The sequence below is a fragment of the Monodon monoceros genome, unplaced genomic scaffold (assembly GCF_005190385.1).
Source record: "Monodon monoceros isolate NGI ecotype Baffin Bay Population unplaced genomic scaffold, NGI_Narwhal_1 Super_Scaffold_9, whole genome shotgun sequence".
NCBI classification, from domain to species: domain Eukaryota; kingdom Metazoa; phylum Chordata; class Mammalia; order Artiodactyla; family Monodontidae; genus Monodon; species Monodon monoceros.
This window is the reverse complement of record NW_021703786.1, coordinates 37,255,132-37,279,889: the sequence shown is the minus strand read 5'-3', so window position 1 is coordinate 37,279,889 and position 24,758 is coordinate 37,255,132. Positions and strand designations below refer to the sequence as shown.

At 36.4% G+C, this 24,758-nt stretch overlaps 1 protein-coding gene across 7 annotated transcripts in view; it reads left to right on the top strand.

The window, feature by feature from the left end:
- Positions 1 to 24,758, top strand: part of HELZ (helicase with zinc finger) — a 154,707-nt gene that overhangs the window by 26,530 nt on the left and 103,419 nt on the right. For all 7 annotated transcript variants that reach the window (XM_029211012.1, XM_029211017.1, XM_029211018.1 and 4 more), the window contains 7 exons: positions 10,414 to 10,538; positions 13,021 to 13,077; positions 17,197 to 17,248; positions 18,650 to 18,725; positions 20,786 to 20,984; positions 21,442 to 21,549; positions 22,608 to 22,905. In XM_029211012.1, coding sequence (XP_029066845.1) covers positions 10,414 to 10,538; positions 13,021 to 13,077; positions 17,197 to 17,248; positions 18,650 to 18,725; positions 20,786 to 20,984; positions 21,442 to 21,549; positions 22,608 to 22,905 — 915 coding nt within the window. The remainder of the gene's footprint in view (positions 1 to 10,413; positions 10,539 to 13,020; positions 13,078 to 17,196; positions 17,249 to 18,649; positions 18,726 to 20,785; positions 20,985 to 21,441; positions 21,550 to 22,607; positions 22,906 to 24,758) is intronic.

Genomic DNA, 24,758 nt, shown 5'->3' with positions numbered 1-24,758 from the left:
TTTCTTGGAGATTGCTGCCAGTTCACTAGAATGAGTCTAGAAGTGAGTGGGAGGAGGGTTCAGGGTACATTCTCTCACACTCTTGGTGGGAGTGTGTCACAGCTCAGTGATTTGGATAATATAATGTTTCAATTATCCAGATTGGGGTTGGGGGGCTGAGGTGTCTAACATAAGTTAAAGTTTTTTTTCCTATTTGCTCCTTTGTGTCAAAACTTTTAAAGGTATTAGCTCTTTTTGTTGTTAACCTTACAAAACCATCTTATCTACTCCTGGGGCATATTGGACATAATTTAACCATTCATTAAAGATTCAGTGACCTCTTTGTAAACCTTGCTTCATAGAATTGTATACTTTGGGAGTTAATTGGCGTGAGAGATATCTAGTACCATCTTCCGTTAAAAAAATCTTTACTATCTGTGGACATTTAAAAGTTACCAACAAGCCAGATAATAAGTCAGATAATATAGAGGAATATGAAGAAGGGACCCACTTCCCCTTCTCCCCCATCTGAAGGAACCATGTTATCAGTTTGCTGCATCTTCTTCACCTTTCTCTGTAGTGATAAGCACAAATGCTTATAATACATAGGTAGGGTTTTCCTTTAAAAATTAAAAAAGAATTATGTGATCATCACACAGTTTCTTGCTTTCTTCTGTAACAATAGATCATGGACATCTTACTATGTTAATAATACATCAGCTCCAATTCCTGCTGAATATTCCATGGCATAGATGTGCCGTAATTTATTCAGCTATTCCCATATTGACGGGCGTTCACGTGGTTCTAGTTTCCTAGTTTGTTATAGTTCATCCTGTAGTAAACATATATTCTTTCTTACTGTTGCCTTTGTTTCTTTATGGTAGTCTTAAAAGTTAGATATCTGGGTTAAGGAGTTTTAAAAGTTGGATGTCTGGGTTAAAATACACTTGAATGCCTGTTTCCTGTGAGCTCACTAACTGGAACCTCTCAGTCTTGACATTGTGACAATCTTGTGTGTGAGAAATGGCCCCTCTTTCTTTAATGTTCCCTTCCATGAGTACTAGTGAGGTTGATGCTTTTCATTTGGAGACACACAAAGTCCCAGAAGAGTAACTGACTTGTGAAGAGTTGTCGAAGGGTAAACGCTGTGGGTGAAGGAACATAAGGAAAAACGCTGCGTTTTTTGTTAATTGTTTTATTAGCGTTTTCAAGTTAGATACTATTTTACAGCTGCTGAATTACCGCAATAAAAGCTTAACCAGGAAACCTTGGGGATGAAGGATAAGCCTGTTACCTGGATTGTGATCATCGTAACATGAATGTATACGTATGTCCACACTCAGCAGACTGTATACATCAATTACGTGCAGTTTTTGGATACTGATTATGTCTCTGTAATGTGGGGAGAAAAGTTTAACCAATGCCTAAGATAAGGTTGCAGTGAAATGAGTGTATGCTTGTGGTGTGGTAGAGTATGAAGCGGAATACGGCTTGGTAACATGTTCGTTCCTTTGACCCACTAATCTTAGTTCTGGGATACTGTCCCAAGTAAATATTCCAAAAGAAGGAAGAAATTGTATGTGGAATGGTTTTCATTGCAATACTGTGTGGAAAAGCAGAAAATCGGTTAGCTTGCAATAAGGGTTCATTGATTACACTCTGTGCATTCCTTGTTACCATTTATGTGATAAGTAAGAACATGGAAGTGCTTATTTAATGTATATAAACTTTGTCGTTTGAAATAGACATTTGGGAGTATTGGCAAAGTTTACATGTGTATATTGCTAATTGTAGAGTTCTGCTTTTATATCATGTACATGTAATTTTTTTTTCTTTTCACCTTTTGTAACTTGTGTTTTTTTAAATTGAAAGTTGATTTACAGTATTAGTTTCAAGTGTACAGCAAGCTTATTTTTATATAAGGTAATAAAATACCGCAGTTAAGCAGTCAGTAATAAAAAGCAACACGAGAATCTCAATCTCTGTTAATTATTATATTGGTTTGTAACGCTAGATAGCCCAAATAGCTCCTGCCTTAATGGCCCCAGAGCTTTGTTTGAATTTTATGTACTAGAGTATCATCCTGGTGTCTGCTCCCTCACTGTCAGGCTATCAGTTTGCATTCCTTACAACTCTCAACATGCCTCATTGCAACTACCCTCCCCCTCTTCTCCACTTGCTGCTTCTGACCCTGATTTCACTTTCTTAGGCAGGGATAGGAAACCAGACAGGCAATCTTTGTCATGGAGTTAAAAAACATTGAAACATTTTTTATTATGAAAAATTTAAAACATACAGGAAACTAGGGGAAAGAGTATAATAAACATTCATAGTCTCGAAACTTAGGTTGTAACCTTTTGCCATATTTACTTCATTAATTTTTTTCTGAACTATTTAAAAATAATTATAGATATCATGATATTTACTCCTAAATACTTCAGTATGCATCTCTAATAAAAAATAAGGTCATAACTGTATAACCACAATATTATTATTAACCTAATAAAAATGGCCATAATTCCCTAATATCCAAAACCAGTCCATAATCAGATTTACCTGGTTGTTCCCAAAATTTTTTTTTTAAGGCTGATTTGTTTAAGCCAGGAACTAATCAGAGTCATAAGATTTAATAGTTGGAATTCTACTTAAATAAGAAATAGGTTCTGAGTGAGGACTCAAGGGCATCCTGAAAATAAACTACGCAGACTTTAAGTTCATGGAGTTTAGTTCTGAGTTTGGTGTTGTGTTCTGGATAGTGAGGGTTGTCAAGCCAGTGACCACTGAGTAAGTGAGGTGGTCAAGTCTGTTTTCATTATCTGAACATACGCTGTATTTGGCGTAACAGGAAAACTTTCATAACATAAGGATTCTTTTTCTTCCTCTGAAATATTCATCATATAGGAAACTCACTTTTTTTTTTACACTAACAAAAGGGAATGAGGTAAACGGAGAAAGTGAAATCAAAAGATAGTCTTATCAACTAAGAGTTTTGTGCTACATGTACTGTGTAGATCAAACTCAGTCATTATAACATCAATGAATACTTTTCATAAGGCTGCAAGATTTTTATTTTATTTTTTTTTAGGCTGCAAGATTTTTAAACCTTAGGTGAGAGTGTCATTAATTTAAGAAATTAATGTAAACAAAGGAGTTTGGGCCATCAATTGATATTTATTATGTTGATAACTTGCCCTGTGAAGTAAGTGATTCAGTAAGCAAAAAGCCCTGTTAAATAGATGCTGACTGTATTACAAAAGGCAAATTGATACATGATTGATTGAACCTTCTATACTTTCCTTCTCTGAAGAGTTTTGATTAAATAGATTTTATATTTTATGGTAATTAAAAATGTTTTGGAAAAATAATTAATAGGGGTAACAATACTTATTCAGAATTATTTCTGAGTAAGACCCTCTGAAGTATTTTGTTTAATCACACTGTAATATCATTCCAGCTTTATGGGTGAGGAAACAGATTTTGTGAGATTAAGTAACTTGCTTAAGAGCATAGAGACAGTCCAGAGTGGAGCTGTGGTTTTGAAGTGAGGTCTTTCTGATCTGAAAGGCCATGCTCCTTCTCTTTATCCTAAGGTACAACCTATTTATTCTTTAGGGTTTTACAGACATTATTCTATTGAGTGTAATAAACCTGGGGGGAAAAAAGGCAAATGGGTATTTTATATTCTAGAAATGAAAAACACTGAGGCTCCGGATCACGTAGACGATAGTGGAGCGGGACAGGAGTTTGGATCTTTAAGCCTCTAGTCCATCCAGTTTTTCCTGTTGACCAGAATGTTAAATAGGGATGCAGTTCAATAATATTTCTTAATTATTTGTTCTTTAGATACACTTGTGGTAACTATTTAAAAAATTTCATGTATATAAGCTTTATTTCTCCAACAGGAATTAAAAAGTTTTTTACTTTGAAATAATTATGGATTCACAGGAAGTTGCGAATATAGTACAGAGTGATCCCATGTACCTTTCCCCCCACTGGTTACATCTTGCATAACTGTAGTACAATATCAAAACCAGGAAGTTGACATTGGTTCAATGAATATGTGTAATTCTATTTCATTTTATTATGTGTAGATTCAGGTAACCACCAGCACAGTCCTGATGCAGAAGAGTTCCATCACAGTGAAGATCTCTCTTGTGCTACCCTTCGCAGTTACACTCACTGTCTTCCCTCCCTGTGTAACCCCTGGCAGCCACTGATCTGTTCTCCACCTCCATAATTTTGTCATTTTGAAAATACCACATAATGGAACCATATTGTACGTGATCTTTTTAAGGATGACTTTTTTTCTCTCACCATGTGTTTGAGACCCATCCAAGTTTTTGTGTGTATCAGTAGTTCATCCATTTTTGTGGCTGAGTAGTATTCCACAGCATGGCTGTACCACAGTTTGTTCTTCAGCAGGAACCTAAGGCTTTCTGGAATAGGACCTTAACTTCCACTCTTCATTTCCCCATAATGCCTATTAACTGTTTTAAGTAAATTTCTTATATGTAAGTTGTTAGGGATAGAATATAAATCAGGAAAGTGTTTTTTTAATATTTAAGTTAAGTTGGAGACCATCCTCTGAGTATGCAGACTCCCTTTTTGTTGTTTTGCTGTACGCGGGCCTCTCACTGTTGTGGCCTCTCCCGTTGCGGAGCACAGGCTCCGGACGCGCAGGCTCAGCGGCCATGACTCATGGGCCCAGCCGCTCCGCGGCACGCGGGATCTTCCCGGACCGGGGCACGAACCCGCATCCCCTGCATCGGCAGGCGGACTCTCAACCACTGCGCCACCAGGGAAGCCCCAGACTCTCTTTTGTATGAGTAGATATTTAAGTAAGCAATAGTCTTTGAACTACACCCTTTGAACTCAGTTGCAAGAGCCTCACCATGGTTATATGACTCTCTGTTCTAGACCTTTTCTTATTTATGCAGGGTGTCAGTTATAGTCATGAGTGACATTATAAATGTATTTCATGTTGTTTTTCACTCCTAGAATAAATACTAGCATTAATTTTATATTAGCTCAAATTATATGTATACCATAAAAAGAGAAGATTTAAAATGAGTGGTACCTTGCCTTGTAAAATCTCAATAAAAACTATACCAAAGCGGGGCGGGGGGGTGGGGGGACGGACAGACACGGACGGGCAGGATGATGACACTGAAATTAAGATTATTGTGAACACCTGAAAACATAGCCCTCTCACATAGTGCAAAGAAAATAGTCAGAAGAGGAGCAAAATGTCAGTTCTTCTCAGTAAGCAAATTATTTTTTTCAAAAGCAAGCAAATCAACCATGGAAACAGTGAAGTAAGGGAGTGCCTTAGCAGAGGATTTCCTCTGAGTGCTTACAACGGACACAGAAAGACGTTGACTTCTGACGTTGACATAAAGGCACTGAAAGAGTTTTAAGATTAAAAAATACAGTTAAGTTGATTTTTTTAAATAGAAACAACTTTCAGTTTTTTAATAAATTTTATTTATTTATTTATTTATTTATTTATAGCTGCATTGGGTCTTGGTTGCTGCACTCAGGCTTTCTCCAGTTGCATCGAGCAGGGGTTAACTCTTCGTGTGGTGCATGGGCCTCTCACTGTGGAGGCTTCTCCCGTGGGGGAGCACAGGCTCCAGGCACGCGGGCTTCAGCAGTTGTGGCACACGGGCTCAGCTGCTCCGCGGCATGTGGGATCTTGCTGGACCAGGGCTCAAACCCGTGTCCCCTGCATTGGCAGGTGGATTCTTAACCACCGCACCACCAGGGAAGCCCCCTTCTTCCAGTTTTTGAACAGTTAACAGAGATTAACTTTCCTGTAATGATACAGCAAATGCATCTTGGAAATTAGGGTTCTTTATAACGAGGAGGCTGAAGGCTCGGCAAGCAGCATGCTCGCTCTCTCTCTCTCTTTCTAATGCACACACAGTACAACAGGCTACTCAGGAGTCCAAGAGCCTTTACTCTGAGCTGCAGTTGAAGGAAAGAGTACTTCCAAAAATATATAATAAGGTCTCAGCTTCAAAGTTTATGGCACACACAAGAGGTCTGTAAAAGAGATGCAGAGATTTTTGTGACCAGGTTAAGGACTGAATACTGGAAGGAGCAGAGAGCAAGGTAGCAGGGATTTGGGGAAAAAGAAAAGAGAGAGAATGAGAGAGAGTATAGTATTTAAATCCGGAGATGAAATATTCAGAAGAGGTCTGTGTGATACCTGAGATTGAATACTGTTAAGGCTTTTCATTTTCCAAAAGCATCTTATAAAGGAAAGATTATATCTGCAAACGACCTTGGGAGGAAGGACATAAAATGCCACAAAAGCTGCGGTCCACATGTCTTAAAGTATTATGTATTACAATTGGAAGTAAAGAGAGGGCAAGGGGAAAAAGGGTTGAGACAGAGGAGAAGCATGATGGAAAAAAAAAGAAACTATTTGGAAAAATGGACCCGGGTGAGAGATTTGCCACAGAGTTCTTATTCTGGTTTACCTTATACTTCTTGTTACTTGTTACAAGTGGACATTTTAACCTGACTTAGGCCTTCTGCTGTTTGGAGTCTGTTTATAAACTCCTCCCCTAACCCCACCCCAATAGATGTTTGGCAATAAGTTTATTGCCCAAAAATTAAATGGCTGATATTTAGGAAAGGAATTTATTTATAAATTATAAATTTGTTTTATATATTTATTAAATGAATCTATTTCATTTTTGATTCAGTTCCTGATGTGTTGGTTCTGAGAATGTGATTATTTCCAAGTGGTGAATAACTTCACTTTATTAATGACTCAAGGATTTAGTTTAATGGTAATTTTTAAATTTCTTTCAAAAGTTTGGAAAAATGCTACCTTGATTAGGCTATGCTCTTCAAGAAAAGGCTTTAGAAATAACTAAGGACTTGATAAGAAAAATACCCTTTTATGGTCATGTTACTGAAAAAATAACAGACTAATATTCAGCATTTACTGAACTTTAAGCTTGTTTTCAATTATCTTTCTCATTGCAGGTAATTCTTTACAGGCAAGGGGAATTACATTTTAATTGTTGATCCTCTCCTTTTGGTAGCCAGGGGCTGTCAAACACTTACAGAAGCTGTTTTTGTTGAAACAGTTGAATGAGTACTCCTTTAAGATTAGTCATATTCTGGTCCAAAACATTCCAAGTAAGACATATTTCAAGTGTTAGAAAATCTTACAAAAACTTAAGAATGAGAAGGGATAGAGACTTGAATTTAGCAACGCAACTAAGGTGTTCAGATTTTTCCTTTGTAACTCCCAGGGGAAGGAAGAAGTTATGTGCTCGCTGTAGAATTTCACAGATAGCTGGGGGAAGAGAATTTATTTGTAAGGAATCATAACTTTTTTACAGTTGCCCAAGATTAGGTTATGTTTTAATGTCATCTCTTTTGGCAAGTTCAATTATTATAGCTGAGGCAAGTTTAAGAATACACCAGGCCATACTTAGTTTTTCTTTCAAGCTTTTTCAAGATGTTAAAGGTAATACAGGACCAGATTGGCAGCACTGCAATTTGACTTTATCATATGACACCATAGCAGGATAGCTTTTTATCTATAGTAGTTGACTGTTTCTTTGCCATAGTTCTTCATGTGGGATCCTACAAGACATAAACTGAATTGCATTTAAAGACAGCCGTTAGAAGAAAGTACATCAGTAGTGTTTCTTGTCTAAAATGTTTAGAGAGAAGAAAGGGAAACATAATTTTGACAAATCTGGAGACATTTAGACATCAGTGTAATGGAAGAACTTTTGCAAAATAAAATTCAGCATATACCTTGTGCAAAACCAAAGATCTCTGAAAAGTGCTTGTAAAATATCATGTCATTTAATACTCTTTAAACATGACATAGTCATCTGAGATTGAAATATTCTTACGTTTTTTTCATTTCCCTGAGACATTCTTTAGCTCTTTAATATCTTTAATTCTTTAATATCCCAATTACTGAAAAGGAACTAGGATAGTTCCTCAACAGTTCTTAATACTATTTTATAATTTTTAGAGGGGAACGTAACATCTAGGGAACTCTTGAGGAGATTGTGCTAGATAACTTCATATAATTAACACAGTTAGTCTTTACCACAACCTTATTAGGTAGCTACTGTCACCTCCATTTTACGGGGGAGGAAACAGGCTTAGCGAATGTGAGTGATCCAGACCTTGGTAGGACTGTCATGTTTCTTCAGAGCGTTTTATGAATGCTTGCATTATATTATTTGATCCTTGCAGCACATTTTTTCATCTTGCAGTTCTACAGATGACCACACTGAGGACCAGAGAGATAAAATGACTTTTGCCGAAGGTCATATTTAAGTAGTTTCAGGAATAGTAAGATCTGGGGGGAGATGTGGGCTTGCTGTGGAATTTTCTGAGATGCTCAAGACATTCTTAAGGATGCTCCGTTGTTGTTATTCATGTATTGGGATTGTCAGTTGAGGAGATAAGTGATCTGTAACATGGATGCTGTGACAGCAGGTTGGTCTAAACTGAAAGTAATCGAATAAAACCTTCTTGAATACAGAGACTGCAACTTTCAATTTAATAATCTGATTCAATAAAGTATATATGTAGAAGATGTTTAATACAGTGTTCTTTTTTTTTTTTTTTTTTTTTTTTCTGCGGTACGCGGGCCTCTCACTGCTGTGGCCTCTCCCGTTGTGGAGCACAGGCTCCGGACATGCAGGCCCAGCGGCCATGGCTCACGGGCCCAGCCGCTACGCGGCATGTGGGATCTTCCCGGAGTGGGGCAGGAACCCGTGTCCCCTGCATCGGCAGGCGGACTCTCAACCACTGCGCCACCAGGGAAGCCCCATACAGTGTTCTTTTTAATAGTTAAAAATTGGAACTGTTCTGGATCAAGGGAATAGTTAAGTAAATTGATGTATCTACTTGATGGAACATTATATAGCTAATAATATAAATATAAACACTGTAATATGGAAAATACTGAATATGTCAAGGGGAAGTAAAGTAGGATATAAACTGTTATATCAGTTACAGTCATGTAAAAATTATGTAAATATTGATCAGAATTTGAAGAGAACATGAATAAGTGAAAACAGTTTTTTGGTTGAGTGGTGAGTTTGTGGTGAACTTCTGTGTAGAATTTTATTAGTGTTCTTTTGTTATGTTATTTGGGTAATAAAAAAATTGAACCATATAACAAAAGGATGTATTCAGTACAACCAAAATAAATATATTAAGAACAGGGATTCCCGGGTGGCGCAGTGGTTAAGAATCCGCCTGCCAATGCAGGAGACATGGGTTCGAGCCCTGGCCCGGGAAGATCCCACATGCTGCGGAGCAGCTAAGCCCGTGCGCCACAACTACTGAGCCTGCGCTCTAGAGCCCGCGAGCCACAACTGCTGAGCCAGCGTGCCACAACTACTGAAGCCTGTGCGCCTAGAGCCTGTGCTCTGCAACAAGAGGAGCCACCGCAATAAGAAGCCCGCGCACCGCAACGAAGAGTAGACCCTGCTCACCGCAACTAGAGAAAGCCCACAGGCAGCAATGAAGACCCAACGCAGCCAAAAATAAATAAATAAAATAATTACATTTATTAAAAATATATATATATATATTAAGGACGGACCCAATGGACTTTAAATGCAGTATATTATATTGATACTTAAAACATTTCCTTGAAAATAATTAGAAAAAATGCAATTTCCAAAATATTTTCTTTCAGCAAATTATCTTTTTGCAAAGGAAGCTGAAGTGTGTATAAACTAAAAATAGAATCTTGGACTTAGCAGTAAAGAGAAAGGTACAGATTGTTTTACTGGTTGAACCATTAGCAGTTGTGGGAAATCATCTCAAATGACATGGCATAAAAATGAGTATATTCTGTATTAGAAATATGTTCTTGTGATTGTATTAAATTAAGTCAGTAAACCCTTGCAGACAAATTGGGTAGCATTTTCTCTGGCCATTTGACCATTGGGTTCTTAGTTAATCTTGCTGGTTTTGATAAAAGCTAATTCTTAATTACTTAGGAACATCAAAATATTGAGGTTTGCAGTTTCTATTCTTATGCATTTTAATGGCACTGGGTCTCTTTGTCAAAAATGCAAGAACTTTATTCAGCGAATATCTATCTCTGCAGTTTAAAAGCCCTCATTTACCCAGAAATCACAGGTTGGACAGTATTTTCACTGGAGAGCTGTAAGATTAATGCTCCTCATGATTTTGTGGTGATTCTACCTGACTATAGGCTGTAGTAGGTTAGGTATGTTGATTGTCCCGTTTTTTCTTGGCTTTATGCATGTCATGGACAGAACTGAAACATCACTGCCTTCCTCTAGTAGTTATAGTTATTCTTTTAGTATGAAAGAAGTCATGCTTGGGATAGTGTGCTAATAATAAAATTGAGAAAAATGTGTATCGAATGTTACGCGGTTAATGATGGCTGTTCTTTCATGACAGTGCTGGGAGAAGGACTGGCCAAGGGAGATGGTACCTTTCAAGCAGTACTTTGCTGCATGCAGCTTAAAGGAAAGCTCCAACTTGTATCCAGCATTCTTGCCAAGTCACTGACAGGAGAGTCCCTGGTATGTTGATGAGTTCTAAATTTGAATGTCTGAAAACGGATTCATCCATTTGACTCCTTAGGTGTATTACCTACGTTCCTCTAGGTTCTGTCAGAAATCAAAGTTTGTAAGTATCTTGAGATGCTTATTTCTCTTCAACAAACTGATGTTTAATCATTGGATTCTTGTAGTTTGTGATAATATGTATAAGAATTGGAGATATTTTTTAAGCTTTGAAAGTATAGAATAACTAAATGATTTTCTTTAAAGGTATAATTTAACAGAACCTGGAAATATTTTTGAGTTTTAAAATGTTCCTGTGGACATATGATCTTATAGGGTTCTTAAATTCAACAATTTATTTTATAAAATGCTTAAGTTTATCTAAACTAAGTAATAATTACTGTTGTTTCTGAAGATGTCATATGTGTAAGTTAATATTCATGACTGCTCTGATGGAGTTATCTAATTCTTTTCAGACTTTGGGATAAATGTTTGTATGTAGTATATAATTTTTGAGAGTTTTTGTTTGTTTTTGGATGAGATAATTGAAAGACTACTTTTTTTGTACTTTAGAGTTGGCAATCTATAGAAATTGGAAGAAAAGAGATATTATAACTTTTTTTTACCAGTTGGTAACTGTTACAGGATTGGCTGATATTTTTCAGGAATCATAATGAAAAGCAGTGAAAGCAAGAAAATATATGTATACTTTGTTATACAGCATGAATTCTCTATACTTTTATTCTGAATTAACATAAATTGTGGAAAGCAGGAGCAAAGTTGTGTTTTCACTGCAAATAAATATATATTTGGTAAAAAAAAAATGGAAATTAGGAAAGTACTTTGTATATTGTTGAGTGCAATGTAATGACCCGTCTCAGAGGGTAATTTAGTTATTTTCTAAGGAATTATTTTGCTGTGAATTGTTTAGTTGGTTTAACAGTATTTTTGGATGTCACCATTTTAACAAATGAATATAAAAGCTAAGATGTGTTATTAATATAGCAAAATTGTATGGGTATTTAGTTCTAAATAGATGATAAAGAATAGCTCTCTTCTTTATTATTTAGATAATTCTATCCTTAAGGAACTTTTCTATATAAGTTAAGCATATTACAGTTTTACCTGTTGGATTTTTACTTATTTTATTTTATTATTTTTTAATTTATTGAGGTATAATTGCTTCACAGTGTTGTGCTAGTTTCTGCTGTAGAGCAAAGTGAAATAGCCACACATATTCCCCCCTGACCCCAACTTCTGGATTTCCCTCCCATCTAGGTCACCACAGAGCATAGAGTAGTAGTCACCACAGAGCTGTACAGCAGGCTCTCAACTAGTTATCTATTCCATACACAGCAGTGTAAACATGTCAGTCCTAATCTCCCAATTCATCCCACCCCCCCTTTCCCCCCTTGGTGTTCATACGTTTGTTCTCTACATCTGTGTCTCTATTTCTGCTTTGCAGATAGGTTCATCTGTACCACTTTTCTCGATTCCACATATATGCATTAATATATGGTGTTTGTTTTTCTCTTTCTGACTTACTTCACTCTGTATGACAGTCTCTAGGTCCATCCACATCTCTACAAATGACCCAGATTCATTCCTTTTAATGTCGGAGTAATATTCCGTTGTATATATGTACCACATCTTCTTTATCCATTCATCTGTTGATGGACATTTAGGTTGCTTCCATGACCTGGCTATTGTAAACAGTGCTGCAATTAACATTGTGGTACATGACTCTTTCTGAATTATGGTTTTCTCAGGGTATATGCCCAGGAGTGGGATTGGTGGGTCATACGGTAGTTCTATTCTTAGTTTTTTAAGGAACCTCCATACTGTTCTGCATAGTGGCTGTATCAACTTACATTCCCACCAACAGTGTAGGAGGGTTCCCTTTTCTCCACACCTTCTCCAGCATTTATTGTTTGTAGATTTTTAAATTTAAAATTAGGAAGAAGCAATTTGCTTTCAAATCTCAAGTGAAATTTGAATTTCAGAAGAGTGAATGTTTTATGTATTTTCCTTCAACAGCTTTGTTAATGAACCATCTTTAAGTAGTGTGATCATTGTATGTGAATCTGAGTCATAAGTAACTGAGTTCACCATTTTGTAAATCTAGCCTATTAGTTTTAGGAAAAAGGAGTTTTAAAAAGTTGAGGTTAAAAAAAAAAGTTGAGGTTTATTTTTTTCTTTACTTACTCTATCTTGCTCTTCAGTGATACCCTTTGTGAATATTTTATTGAATTAATCTTAAATTCTTAGGCAAGGTGAATACAGTGTTTTAGGGCACACTGTATCTTTTGTCCTGTTAATCTTTTTAACTTTGCGCATAGGTGGTTAGCTTTATCATCACCTCTATGATGGTAATGGTAATGAGGATGGGAGATGAGTTTTCTTTTTACAGATGAACCTTAGAAACAGCTGAAGAGTTAAGTCCCCATAGTAAAGAACTAATACACTACTTGGTTTTTCCATTTTTCATTTGCCGTTTCAGAATGGGATGGTAACAAAAGATTTGACAAGACTAAAAATACTTCTCACAGAAACGGAGGTAAGACTATTTCAGTGGATCTCTTTGGGAAGAGTTTAACTCAGTCTGGCTAGTACGTGTTCTTTATTAAAATTTGGAAAATCACTGGGCATCAGCAAGGCTTTAAAGATGGGGTACTGCAGCCTTTAGACTTTCTGTAACCAGGCTTGGTCCCATCCTAGGAACTTTGCTTCCTATCAACGTGCCTCTGCATCCCAGGTCTTCTGTTTTGTCCCTAATTTTTGTTAGCTGTCTCTGGCCAATAAATGGAAAGATAATGGGGAAATTTTAGTTTTTAACTACATCTGGCTATTAGAAAATTCTGTTTTTAATAGTGAGATACTCCTCAAGCCTTCTGTGTTTTTAAGTAACTAATGGAAGTCTGTGATTTGAGGAGGTTTTTTAGGGAGTGAGTTTAGCTGGTGGAAATAATGTGTATCAGGGTAAATGGTGAACAAAAATGTGCTCTGGTGAAGCAGTTGAAGGCTGGGGACAGCAGTGGCATGTAAAAGGCCCGTGGCTTTGCAAATCTCAAATTTCTATTCCTCATACAGGCATATAAAAGTATTTTTATTTAGATGTCTCATTTTAAAAATAGCCATTTTTGTCAGTTTTTATCATAAATGGAAGCCCATGTAAAGTGATCGACTGATTGGCTTATTTATTTAGAAAGTGGCACCTACTGTGTGCTAGGTATTATGCTTGGTGCTGAGGATACAGCGCTGAACAGGACACTCGTGGTCCTTGTCGTCTGGGAGGTTAGAGTCTTGGGGAGGAGATGGACAATAAATACATAAATTAATTAAACAAGTATAGGTATAATTCGCATTGAGGTAAGTGGTATGAGGGAAAAGAATAAGCTTTCTGTGATGGGGAAAGAATAAGCTTTCTGTGATGGAAAAATAACTGGCATGGTGGTGAGGGGATGAGACACTTAAGCTGAGTTGAGAATGGAGAAGGTGCTGGTCTCGTGGAGAGTGCGATAAGGGTGCTCCCATCAGGCCAAGAGGATGAGAAGAGCCCCCAGGTGTAAACCTTGACCTCCTGTAGATTACTTTCCCACTTCAAATCTAATCATACATCGCAGTTCATACCAACAAATAAGTAAGCAAAGAAGATAGTCATCGTGAATTATATAAGCTGCATAAAGATACTGTTTGTTTTGCTACAATTAAATATAGCCTTTTAAAAAATGTTATTTTCTTAGTCTTATGTTATCTTATTATGAATTAACTGAGAATCAATAAGCTCTAATTAACTTCAAAGCCATTTCCCTTCTGGTATATATGTAGTCTTTTAATTTCTAAGAAGTAAAATACGACAATTATAAGTGTTTTAGACTTTTAAAATGAGAACATAAAATAAGATGATTTGGGGCCTTGTTCTCCTCTTTTATTACCTTAGTTGAATTAGCAGCTTTACGTCTGATAATCGTACACAAATATATATAAAATTTTATTTTTAATATTTATAGTCCTGTTATGTATAAGGTCACAAATATCACTTGACTCTCATTTTGTGACTGTACTCTTGGAATAAGTGACTTAAATTTTGTTTATAATTTCTTTTCTGTGTAACCAGAGTAGTAGTATTTTTGGTTAGTGAATTGGTACTATTAAAAAATCCATCTAGAAAAAGCTAACAAACAATGATACCCTTACTTATTATTGCACCTGACGTATTTAAAAATAGCAACAATTTGTTATTTAAAGATTGGGCTGAGCTGATGTTTAACCTGTAAATGCTGGTGGGTTAGAATAAAGACATGGAACTAAAGGCTGACTAATGAAAAGAAAAACAACACATATTCTTTAGAAAAATTTCAAATATCCAATCAATAGATTTGATTGTAAATTTACAGGAATTCTAGCAGTGTGAACTTCGGCTGCCTTCCCTGAAGGTCTCAGTAAAGACTGAAGATCACAAACTAATTGATGTTGCCCTTCTGTCTTAGGGTCTGAGCATATAAAAAGGGTGTTAAAAAAACAAAACTAAACACAATACCAGGAAACTAAAAGCCACAGTGGCCAAATATTCAGCCCAGGCTTGAGCTTCTCATTTTTACCAGCTCTTCTGATGAGGATGTGCTGTTCACCAGACCCCACCAGACTGAGAACTACAGTGTCAGCACATGCGTACTCTGCCCGTTTGCAGATTGTTGTAGATGCTGACTCACGAAATACACCACGTATGTTTCCCTTCTGACAGTTATAAATGCTTTAAGCTTCATTTCATCACCAAAACATTTTTTCCCCATTTTTTCTCACATATTTGGTAAATTTATTTTGATAAATTTTTTTAGAGGAGATACTTTCAATTTATACTTGAAGTGAATTTTTAGCTCTTATAAATTCTGTGTAGTTAGAATCATATTTTAAGGGCTAGTGTGGGACTATGCTGCTTAGATCTTGCTTATAGAATTTTAAAGGATCTTTTAATATACCTTTTTGGTGCGCATAGAGTCCTTATAATGTTAATAATTACTCCTGATTTATTTGTTAGCTTATGTATTCTTATATTCAGTCCTCATTTTACAAAAAGAATGGGTTGTCTTTAAAAACTTGTTAGTAAGTAGTTTGAGAATCAGAAGGCATTTTCCTGTTGAAACAGTATTATGGTGATTTAGTTCCAGCCCAACCTAAAAAGGGTCCAATTTAATCAGTGACATGTAAATTATGGTGATATTACTGTTTCAGTTATACCCAATTAGCATTTATGCCATTCTTTCTATGGTACAAGACATTCCAAATATCATCTTGGGATACCGTTTCCTCCTCCTCATTCAGTTCAGCATTTACTGAGTGCGTGTGCTCTTCAAGGTTCTTTGCGTTTTGGAAAGCTGAGAAATCCATGAAAAACAATCTGAAGGGCCAGCCCAAGATGTGCATAGCTAATGTACCCACAGGGCAGCCTGTGGTCAGCAGGTTCTGTAATGGAAGTACTAGCAGGGAAGGGAGAGATAAACACCCTGCAGGGAAACCAGGGAGGCTAGTGTCAGAACTGAAGTTAAAGGATAGAGGCAGCTAAGTAAAGACCCAGGAGTGACTTGGTCCAATAAGTTGGCAGTCAGTTGTTTCAGGGGTAGATGAGACAAGTAGTAATGATGCTCTTACCTAGGATAGTGGCGGGGGGGTTGAGTATGAGACAGACATGAGAGGCATTCTAGACCTGGTTGGGCAAAGATTTGGAGAATACTCGGAGCAGGACAGAGTCTGACTTTCAGGGTTTCAGCCTGGCTCTTTTGGGGGAAGATGAATCCATTCACTTGAGATAAGCAGCACTGAAGGAAGATGAGATTTGGGGTTAAAGTTGATGAATTTTATTTAAACATACTGTGTTTGAAGTGCATGGGTGGTCATCCATCCATCTACCCATCCCCCCATCCATCCAGATTTACTGAGCATTCATTATGTGCCGGATCCTCTGAGGCACGGGAATGCAGAAAGGCAGTTGCAGGCTGTCGACAGTGGGTCTGTGCATGGCTGACAGTGACCCAGCATGTAAAATGCTATAGGATAGTTAAGCGGCACTTAACTATTCTCTAGCTGGCACTCAGTTGAAATTGGGGGTGTGGAGCTTAGAGTAACGTTATAGCCAAAGGGGCAGATGGAGGTCTTACCTGCATTCAAGGGGTCGAGAAAGCCAGGAAGTCAGGGTGAGTGGGTCCCCAGCCATGGGCTCCACTGTGGGAGAAGGTCTTATCCTAGAGCAGCAAGGGGGACTCGGCCAGGATATGCTCCCAGGTCCTGAAGTGGTGGTGCTGCTGCACTTGATGCAGGAGAAGCTGGTCATGCTGTGGGGTTAGCAGAGGAGAGTGCAGTACGTACACGGACGGAAGGCGCTGCTCCACGGGGTTCAGGGCTGGGGACTGAGACTTCTCTTGCACCCAGGTAATTTTTATGTAGGGAAGGAATCTCTGTCAGTTTCCTTAATGAGGACCACAGAAGTACTTCTTTTCCATACTTACATATGGAAACTAGAGCAAAGAGCAAAAAACACCGTTTGCATATTAATGTTTATTTAAAATTTCTAAATATTCAATCTAAAGCTTTTTAAAAAATATTTAAAATTTCCAAGTTTAATTCAACATCAACTAGTTATTTCTTATTATAAAAATTTCTTTCATTTGAAAAATTGCAGACAGCAACTGGTAATGTCCTCCCTGGATATCACGTGGAAGACTTAGAAGAGGGTAAGTACGAAACTGCATAACTTCTGGTAGCTGTGATTTTGAGCATTGCTTCTTTATTGATTATTGGGAGGAAATTTCTGAGTTAGATTACATGTTAGTGGAGGTACAGGAGAGAATATAAAGATATAATTTTAAGAAGTAGTGCGGATGGAAGCAGTTTGTTCACTAGCCCCTGTCATGGAGTTATAGAGTACGGAGATGGGAGGTAACCCCGGAAGTGACCTATTTTACCTTCTTTCCTCCATGTGCGCAGTTCTGAACTTGAATGAACCCTGCTCTTAGCAACCTGTAGAGGGAGGTCTTTCCTCCTTTCTCTCTATCACAGGCTAGTACAGTTACTACTTTTTGGAAGTGCTGACCTGTAAGCTGAGTTGTTCCTGCCACAATGAAAGTCTGTGATTCTCCTCTTCTCCTGCCAGGGGAAGGTGAAGAGAGACTGGCATTCATTGAGCGTTTGCTAAATGATGTCTACCACGTAGTGGCTTTCACAGAAACGAGTACTGACTTCTTAGAGTCTTTCTTCATCTTTTTGACAGGTGATAAAACTGATGTTCATTAAGGTTCGGTAATTCTCCCAGTCACGCAGATAGGAAGGGGTGAAACGCAGCTTTAAGCTCAGCCGGGCAGAGTGTGTTTTGGGGGCGGGGGAGCACAGTGACTTGTGAGGGGGTAGAAAATGGCTGCAAGGTCCTGGGAAACTTACCGCTGCTCGCTCAGCCTCTAGAGCTCAGCCGTTCTCTCTGACGCTTTGTTTGCCTTGGCTTATTTGGAACCTTTTATCCACGTGCATTAAAACTCATTGTATTCAGAAGGAAACTAATGTTATTTTTTAGCTCTTATCTCAGAATTCACCTTTTTGAACTTTATTTCAATTATTAAAAAAAGATTACTTTATTCAGTGCCATGTGTCAGACAGACCCTAAGGAACGTGGATGGTAATGTGGAACTTCTTCTCACTCCATGTGCAGTACTGGAATTTGTTTTACAAAATTTCCTTCCAGGATACCATAATTTTCTCATTCCTGAAATAGTTCCTAATAGAGACACGACTCATACTTAAGAAATGACAAGCATGCCAAACACATCTCCCCTTTAGATGCCAGGCAGGAGACGGCACTTGGAAGTATGTCTGCCAGTCGCTGGGGTAGAGTAAGGGTCGTTGATTTGTCTTAGCTGCTGTGTAACTGCTTCTTCAATGATTTCTAAGTTTCATATGGCTAAGTGATTTATAATTCGTTTGATTGGTAGATGGCTCTTTTGGTAGAGGCAAGCATGTCATGTTCTTTTTACATCATCTGAGATGATGTGTATGGAGGGTTTATAGTATTTCTTACACATTAAAATATCAGAATTATCAGCAAGCCTCAAATGATAAGACTATATATCCTGATTACTCTCTAGGATCTTGTAATGGTTGGCATTTCCGCCCACCACCTAGGGGAATCACAAGCAGCGAGGAATATACTTTGTGTAAAAGGTAACGTGAATTTTTTTTTTAAACCAATGACATGTCTTTATTCAAAGGATAGTTAATTTTCCTTCACTTTTTGAAAAGTAGTAATTCCGATTTAAAGAAGATAATATGTGAAGGAAGAAGCATAACAGTTGAGTAGAATGGTTTATTTTCAATTTGAAACAGAAGCCAAAATGGTCATTATCATTAAACAATAAAAATCAAAACCATATTGATGATCCTTCTTTTAATTATAAACAACAGTGATCTAAATGGAGATTGTTAAGACTTCTGTAATACCAGTTGGATTAATATGACTCAATTTAATTGCTGATCTCTTGTTTATGTGAAATTTACCTAAATTATGGTGATTGAAGTTACCTTATTTAAACTGAAATGGAGCATAAAATAGATAAAGAAATCTTAAATTATTTTAATAACTTTTCTAAAAAAAAGAAAATCTATTATCACGTAATCTTAAATAGAATTTATGAGTAATTTATATTTGAAGGGCTAACCTTTCAAAATTTAATAATTATATGTTAAGGTAGAAAGAATTATTAAAGTTACATCAAGAAAGGTTCTTTTTATAAGAACTAGAAACTATTGGTTTTTTAGATATAAGTTCTAATTACTCTAGGTTGCTTTTGATAATGAAGGAAGTTTGATATGCAGCTTTGATGATTGAATAGTCAAGAGGTCAGGTTTGATTTTATTGCCGAAATAAAGAAACTAGGTAGTAAATTTTTAAAATCCTGGTGGCATCAATGTTGTAGGAGAGGTAGAACGTGATCCTATGCAAAGGAAGTATGAGAAAATTCATAGTCCAGATGAGACTATCAAACCTTCAATTTTTAGGGAAATAATTTAAAGCAAAGCAATAGAAAGACAAATATTTGGCTTATTACGACATACTGAAGAGAAACAAATGCATGATTTTAAATGTGTCTTAAGCATAAGAGAACTTAATAAATAGCATAATTTAAGTTCAAGTACTTTATGTATCATCAAGAAAAGCTTTAAATACACTTGTCTTTTCAAATAGGGTGAAACACTTGATAATGTACACTGTGCTGTGGTTCATTTTGTATTTCTTATTATTCATATTTTTCCAGTTGAAAAATTATCTATAACATAACATTGCTTTTATCCATTTGCTATTTATAGTTTGATTTTCGTTTTTTCTCTCAGAAGGTCTTTTATTATTTTTTGAATGTTTAAAAACTGGCTGGATCTATTATTTTATAGAGTATTTAAAACTTAAAAAAGTTACTGATCAAAGTCTTGCATTTTTATCTGTTTTGACCATTGAATTATCAGTTGATTTTTCTGAGTCATAAGAATTGAGAAATATTAACCCTATAGCCTCTAAAATGAATGTTTATGAATTTACCCATTGAAGAATTTAATCTGACTATTGAATTAATTGTGATTCTTACATAAAACTTTTATTCTTTATTTATTTAAAACTTCAAGCAAATTAATATAGTCCAATATTTTCAATGAAATATAGGCAATAGTAATGTAGAGAAGAGTGAAGGCATTACATTTGAAGGTGAAAAGTAGAAGCCTTGAAATGTTAATTCAGTGACATATTACTTTTTTTTTTTTTTTTTCCAGAACAAAATTTCTAGTATGTGGAAAATTTTCTTTAGGTCATATCATTTTGGGAAGTAGGGCATATCTGTGCTTGACGAACTAATCCACTTGATGTCAGTGTTGCTTTAGAAAAATTCCGCTCTAAGAGGAGTTGTCTAACAGAGTTGTTATATCATGAAGGAAGCTACCTTTGCAATGCCAGTTTTTGTGGGTGGGGGGAGGTTATGAATATGTTCTGCTTTGTCATCCCCTTATTCCAGAGAAAGAGGTCAGTGAACATGGGGGGGTTGCTGTTTTGATTAACTGTTACAAATGTTTCCTAAACGTCTTCTTCCTCTTCGGTGCAAGACATGTGATAAATATGGCCTTTCAGGAGATGAAGTTTTGTTTTTGTTATTGGAGAGTCGGAGGGCAAATGCTGGAAGTTTATCTTTTAAATGGTCCAACAAAGTATATGATAAAACAGTCTTTCCTATTCTACTTAGATTTTTAGAGCAAGGAATCTGTAGGTATGGTGCCCAGTGTACTTCAGCACATTCCCAGGAAGAACTAGCAGAATGGCAGAAAAGATATGCTTCACGGTTGATAAAATTGAAACAGCAAAATGAGAATAAACAGCTCTCAGGCAGTTACATGGAAACCTTGATAGAAAAGTGGATGAATTCATTATCTCCTGAGAAAGTGGTGAGGAAAATAAACTGCATTTTTTTGTTTGTTTGTTTTAAACAGTGCCCTTGTTTGAGTCTTGACTTTGTTTCGTGCTGTATCTTGGTTTATTTCCCTATCCTCTATATGAAACACTTGATTCTTGATAAAGTGTTTTTAGTAGCAAAAGTAGACCCATTTGCTAAAATAAAGAGCAGAACTAAACCATTTGTTTGGAGACTTTGCAGGTATTATATTAATTTGTCTTCATTCAGGGAGTTTTTATTGCCATTTTTTGTTGTTGTTAGTTTTCTTATGTCTCTTATTTTAGCTTTATTTTGTGCTTATAAAAATAACTGAAAATTAATGTATAAAATACCTTGCTTTATAAACAGTCCCATCAGCATCTTTACCGTTAACATTTATTTACCGTGCCAAAAGTGTTTGTTTGTGTTTTTAGGAATAAAACGTAACATTAGTTGCTCTCTGTTTTCAGCTTAGTGAATGTATAGAAGGAGTAAAGGTAGAGCATAATCCTGATCTGTCCGTTACTGTCAACACCAAAAAATCTCACCAGACATGGACCTTTGCTCTCACTTGTAAGGTATGAATTTTGTGATAGTTTAAGAATATAAATGTTTTTCAATTTTCATAAAGGCTTTTTGGACCTTTAAATCTGTGTGTTGAAAGAGCATTGAAAATGTTTTATTCTAAGTACATTTTTATGTAGGTTCTATATTGTGATAAAGCATATTTCTGTATTTTGATCATGAAGGGTACAGATTTTTCTTAGATTTTGAGATAAAAGCTTGGTAGATGTTTAGATACTTGCTTATTTATTTATTTGGTGAAGAGGTCTTCGACATGTTGTCTTCCAAACTTAAAACGTAGGATGGGGTTCACGGCTTGTAGTTAACTATTTAAAAATTGAATTGTTTAATCTGGTGGTTCTAAGATATTCAAACAATGAGTTTGTCTTTAATTTTGATTTAATGAAATCACAAATTCTGTAATAACGGGTTTTTAATATGAGACATTTTTCTGCAGTGCTTCCCATCCTGAATTATAATATTCAAAGTTTAAGAATGAAGCAAAGTAAAATATTTCTGTGAATATATGCAGTGGAAAAGTTTTGTGTACTTTTTTGTGATGTTTCTTCCACTGTACCATCTGCATCCTGGGATGAAAAATCTGGGAACGTTTAGCTTTGGCCTTGAACCCAATTCAGTGTCTTCAGAGGTCACTGCTCTCCTATGAAGACTTCCTCCTTGAGGCTAGATAAAACTTTTTTAGGCCAAGGGTATGGAAAGTTGGAGGTGATGGTGATACAGGGTGAAAGCTTTTGCCACAGTGAAAGATGAATGTATCACAGAAAGAGCAGGGAGGCTAGTAATGTAGCGTAAATATATCATTTTTGAAACTGTCAGCCTTATTGAGGTATAATTGACATCATAAATATATCATTTTAACAACTGATTTTTTTTAACCATTCTGATTTTTTTTTCTTAAATGGCTTATGAGTACAACTTGTATTTTTAACATAGTATCTTAGAAGCATGGGAAAGTAAAAGTCCCTTATGGCAATATTTTCATTGAAGAGCCCAATTGCAACTGGATTTTTCACCCCCTTGTACTCAACAAATTATTCTTATTTCCTTGTAGCCTGCAAGAATGCTGTACCGTGTAGCATTGCTTTACGATGCTCATCGCCCTCATTTTAGTATCGTTGCAATATCTGCCGGAGATAGTGCTACCCAGGTGTCACAAGAAGTCCCAGAAAACTGTCAAGAATGGATAGGAGGAAAGATGGCCCAAAATGGATTAGATCATTACGTGTATAAAGTCGGGATAGCATTTAACACAGAAATATTTGGAACTTTTCGCCAAACCATAGTTTTCGACTTTGGATTGGAACCAGTACTCATGCAAAGAGTAATGATTGATGCAGCTTCTACAGAAGGTAAAATTTAGACTTTTTTCCCCTGATAATGATGTATTAAAAGGCACTATAACAGCAACATTAAAAGATATGTATTGGCCCCTAAATATACCATGGACAGGGAGGGAATAGTAAAGAAAAAGATCCCAAGTTTATTGACCCATTTACTGTGTAATGGGATTAGAATGGTTTGCATTATGCCCTGGTCACTTCATACAGTCATCAGGCAAAGCTTGCTTTGAGGTTCCCCAGACTTGTATAAGTAGATGATCAGGTCTCTTTTGGTCTACCAACTTCATTTGATGACTTTAGCACAGTTAAAACCTTTCAGTATTAGTTTGGGTAGAATATAATTTCAATGGTAATTGTGAATACACCTACAGTGTCTATTTCCATGTTCAAATGATGGTTCAATTAACTTTGCTGATATTAGTATGTTATCTCTGAATGGAAAGTCCTAAAAATAAGCTTTCATAACTTGATTTTACTAGTATGAAAGAGACCAAAGTGCCTTTAATAGGATCTGCTTTCATGTTCTTGGGAAGAGGTCCCTGGTTTTAACATGCAGGCACCTGCAGAAGATGGTGAATTACTTTGTAAATTGTCATGTTACTGCCTAAACCTAAATTTTATGCCAAGATCCAACTGGATAAGGGAAGGGCATGTTAGCCTACATTTCTTTGGCTCTTGGTTGGATTTATAGGTGCTTTATTTTATTTCATGAGCACTAAATATTTATTTAACAAGCACTTTGTATAGCAGAGCTGTCTGAAACTTGCTATTATATTGGCTATAACTAAGCATATTGTGGAGGATGTTTTTCATTCTGTCCACAGTGTCCCATTTATGAGAACCTAGAAGTTTTTTTCATGAGTAAATGCTAGGACTTTATTTTTTGGACATAACGAACAGGTGGAACTGGTTCTGTCCCCTTACCTTTAGCTGTGAGTAGGGTTGAAGCAACATTTGTACCAAAATTGAACAAGTAGGTGTTACCTTCTTGTATATGTGCTCATATTATTACCCATACTTCATTTTACCCATATTTCTCATTTACTTTGATCCCTTTTACCTGTTTTTATTCTGTTGTGTTCTGCTTTTGTCATCTTTTTACTACTCTTTGGAATAAAAATATGTTAATTCCCATAGCCAGACAGATACAGTAGTTGATGAAATAAAAATACTTGATTTATATTTACTAATAGAGCAGTTAGTTGGCAGATTTTTTTCTGTAAAGGGCCAGATAGTAAATATTTTAGGTGTTACAGGGCAGATGATCTCCATTCCAATTACTCAGCTCTGCATTATAGTGAGAAAGCTGCCATAGGCAATATGTAAATGGATGGGTGTGACTGTGTTCCAATAAAACTTTATTTTCAAAAACAGCGCAGGCTGGATTTCTCTTGAATGCAGTGGTTTGTTTACTATTACGCCATTACGTTGCTTTTAGAGACTAGAACTTGAGAACTACTGGATTGCACCCTTCTTAAATCATAAGGAGATTTAAAATCATAGAGATACTGACATGCATCTCCTACTCTCAAATATAATTCTAAAAGGATGTTCTTGGCTTACATGTGGGTTGTACTTTAAAAGTTTGCTTTTAGATTGTGGCTTTTAACTCATGACTCATTTCCCATAAAAATAAGTTTGTAAGTGTTGTCAAAAATCTGTACTAGTTAATAAAAGCCTATTTAATTAATAGTATAAACTATTAAATACCTGCAATAAAAAGGGAAAATGAGGAGGACTTCAGGGCACCCTATGGGCTTCAGAGATTGAGGGTGCTTTGGCTACTTTTGCCCCAGCTATGTGCTACTTTTCTAGTTGGAGAAACAGAGCAGTGGACAGACTTCAGAGTTAAATTGAACTGG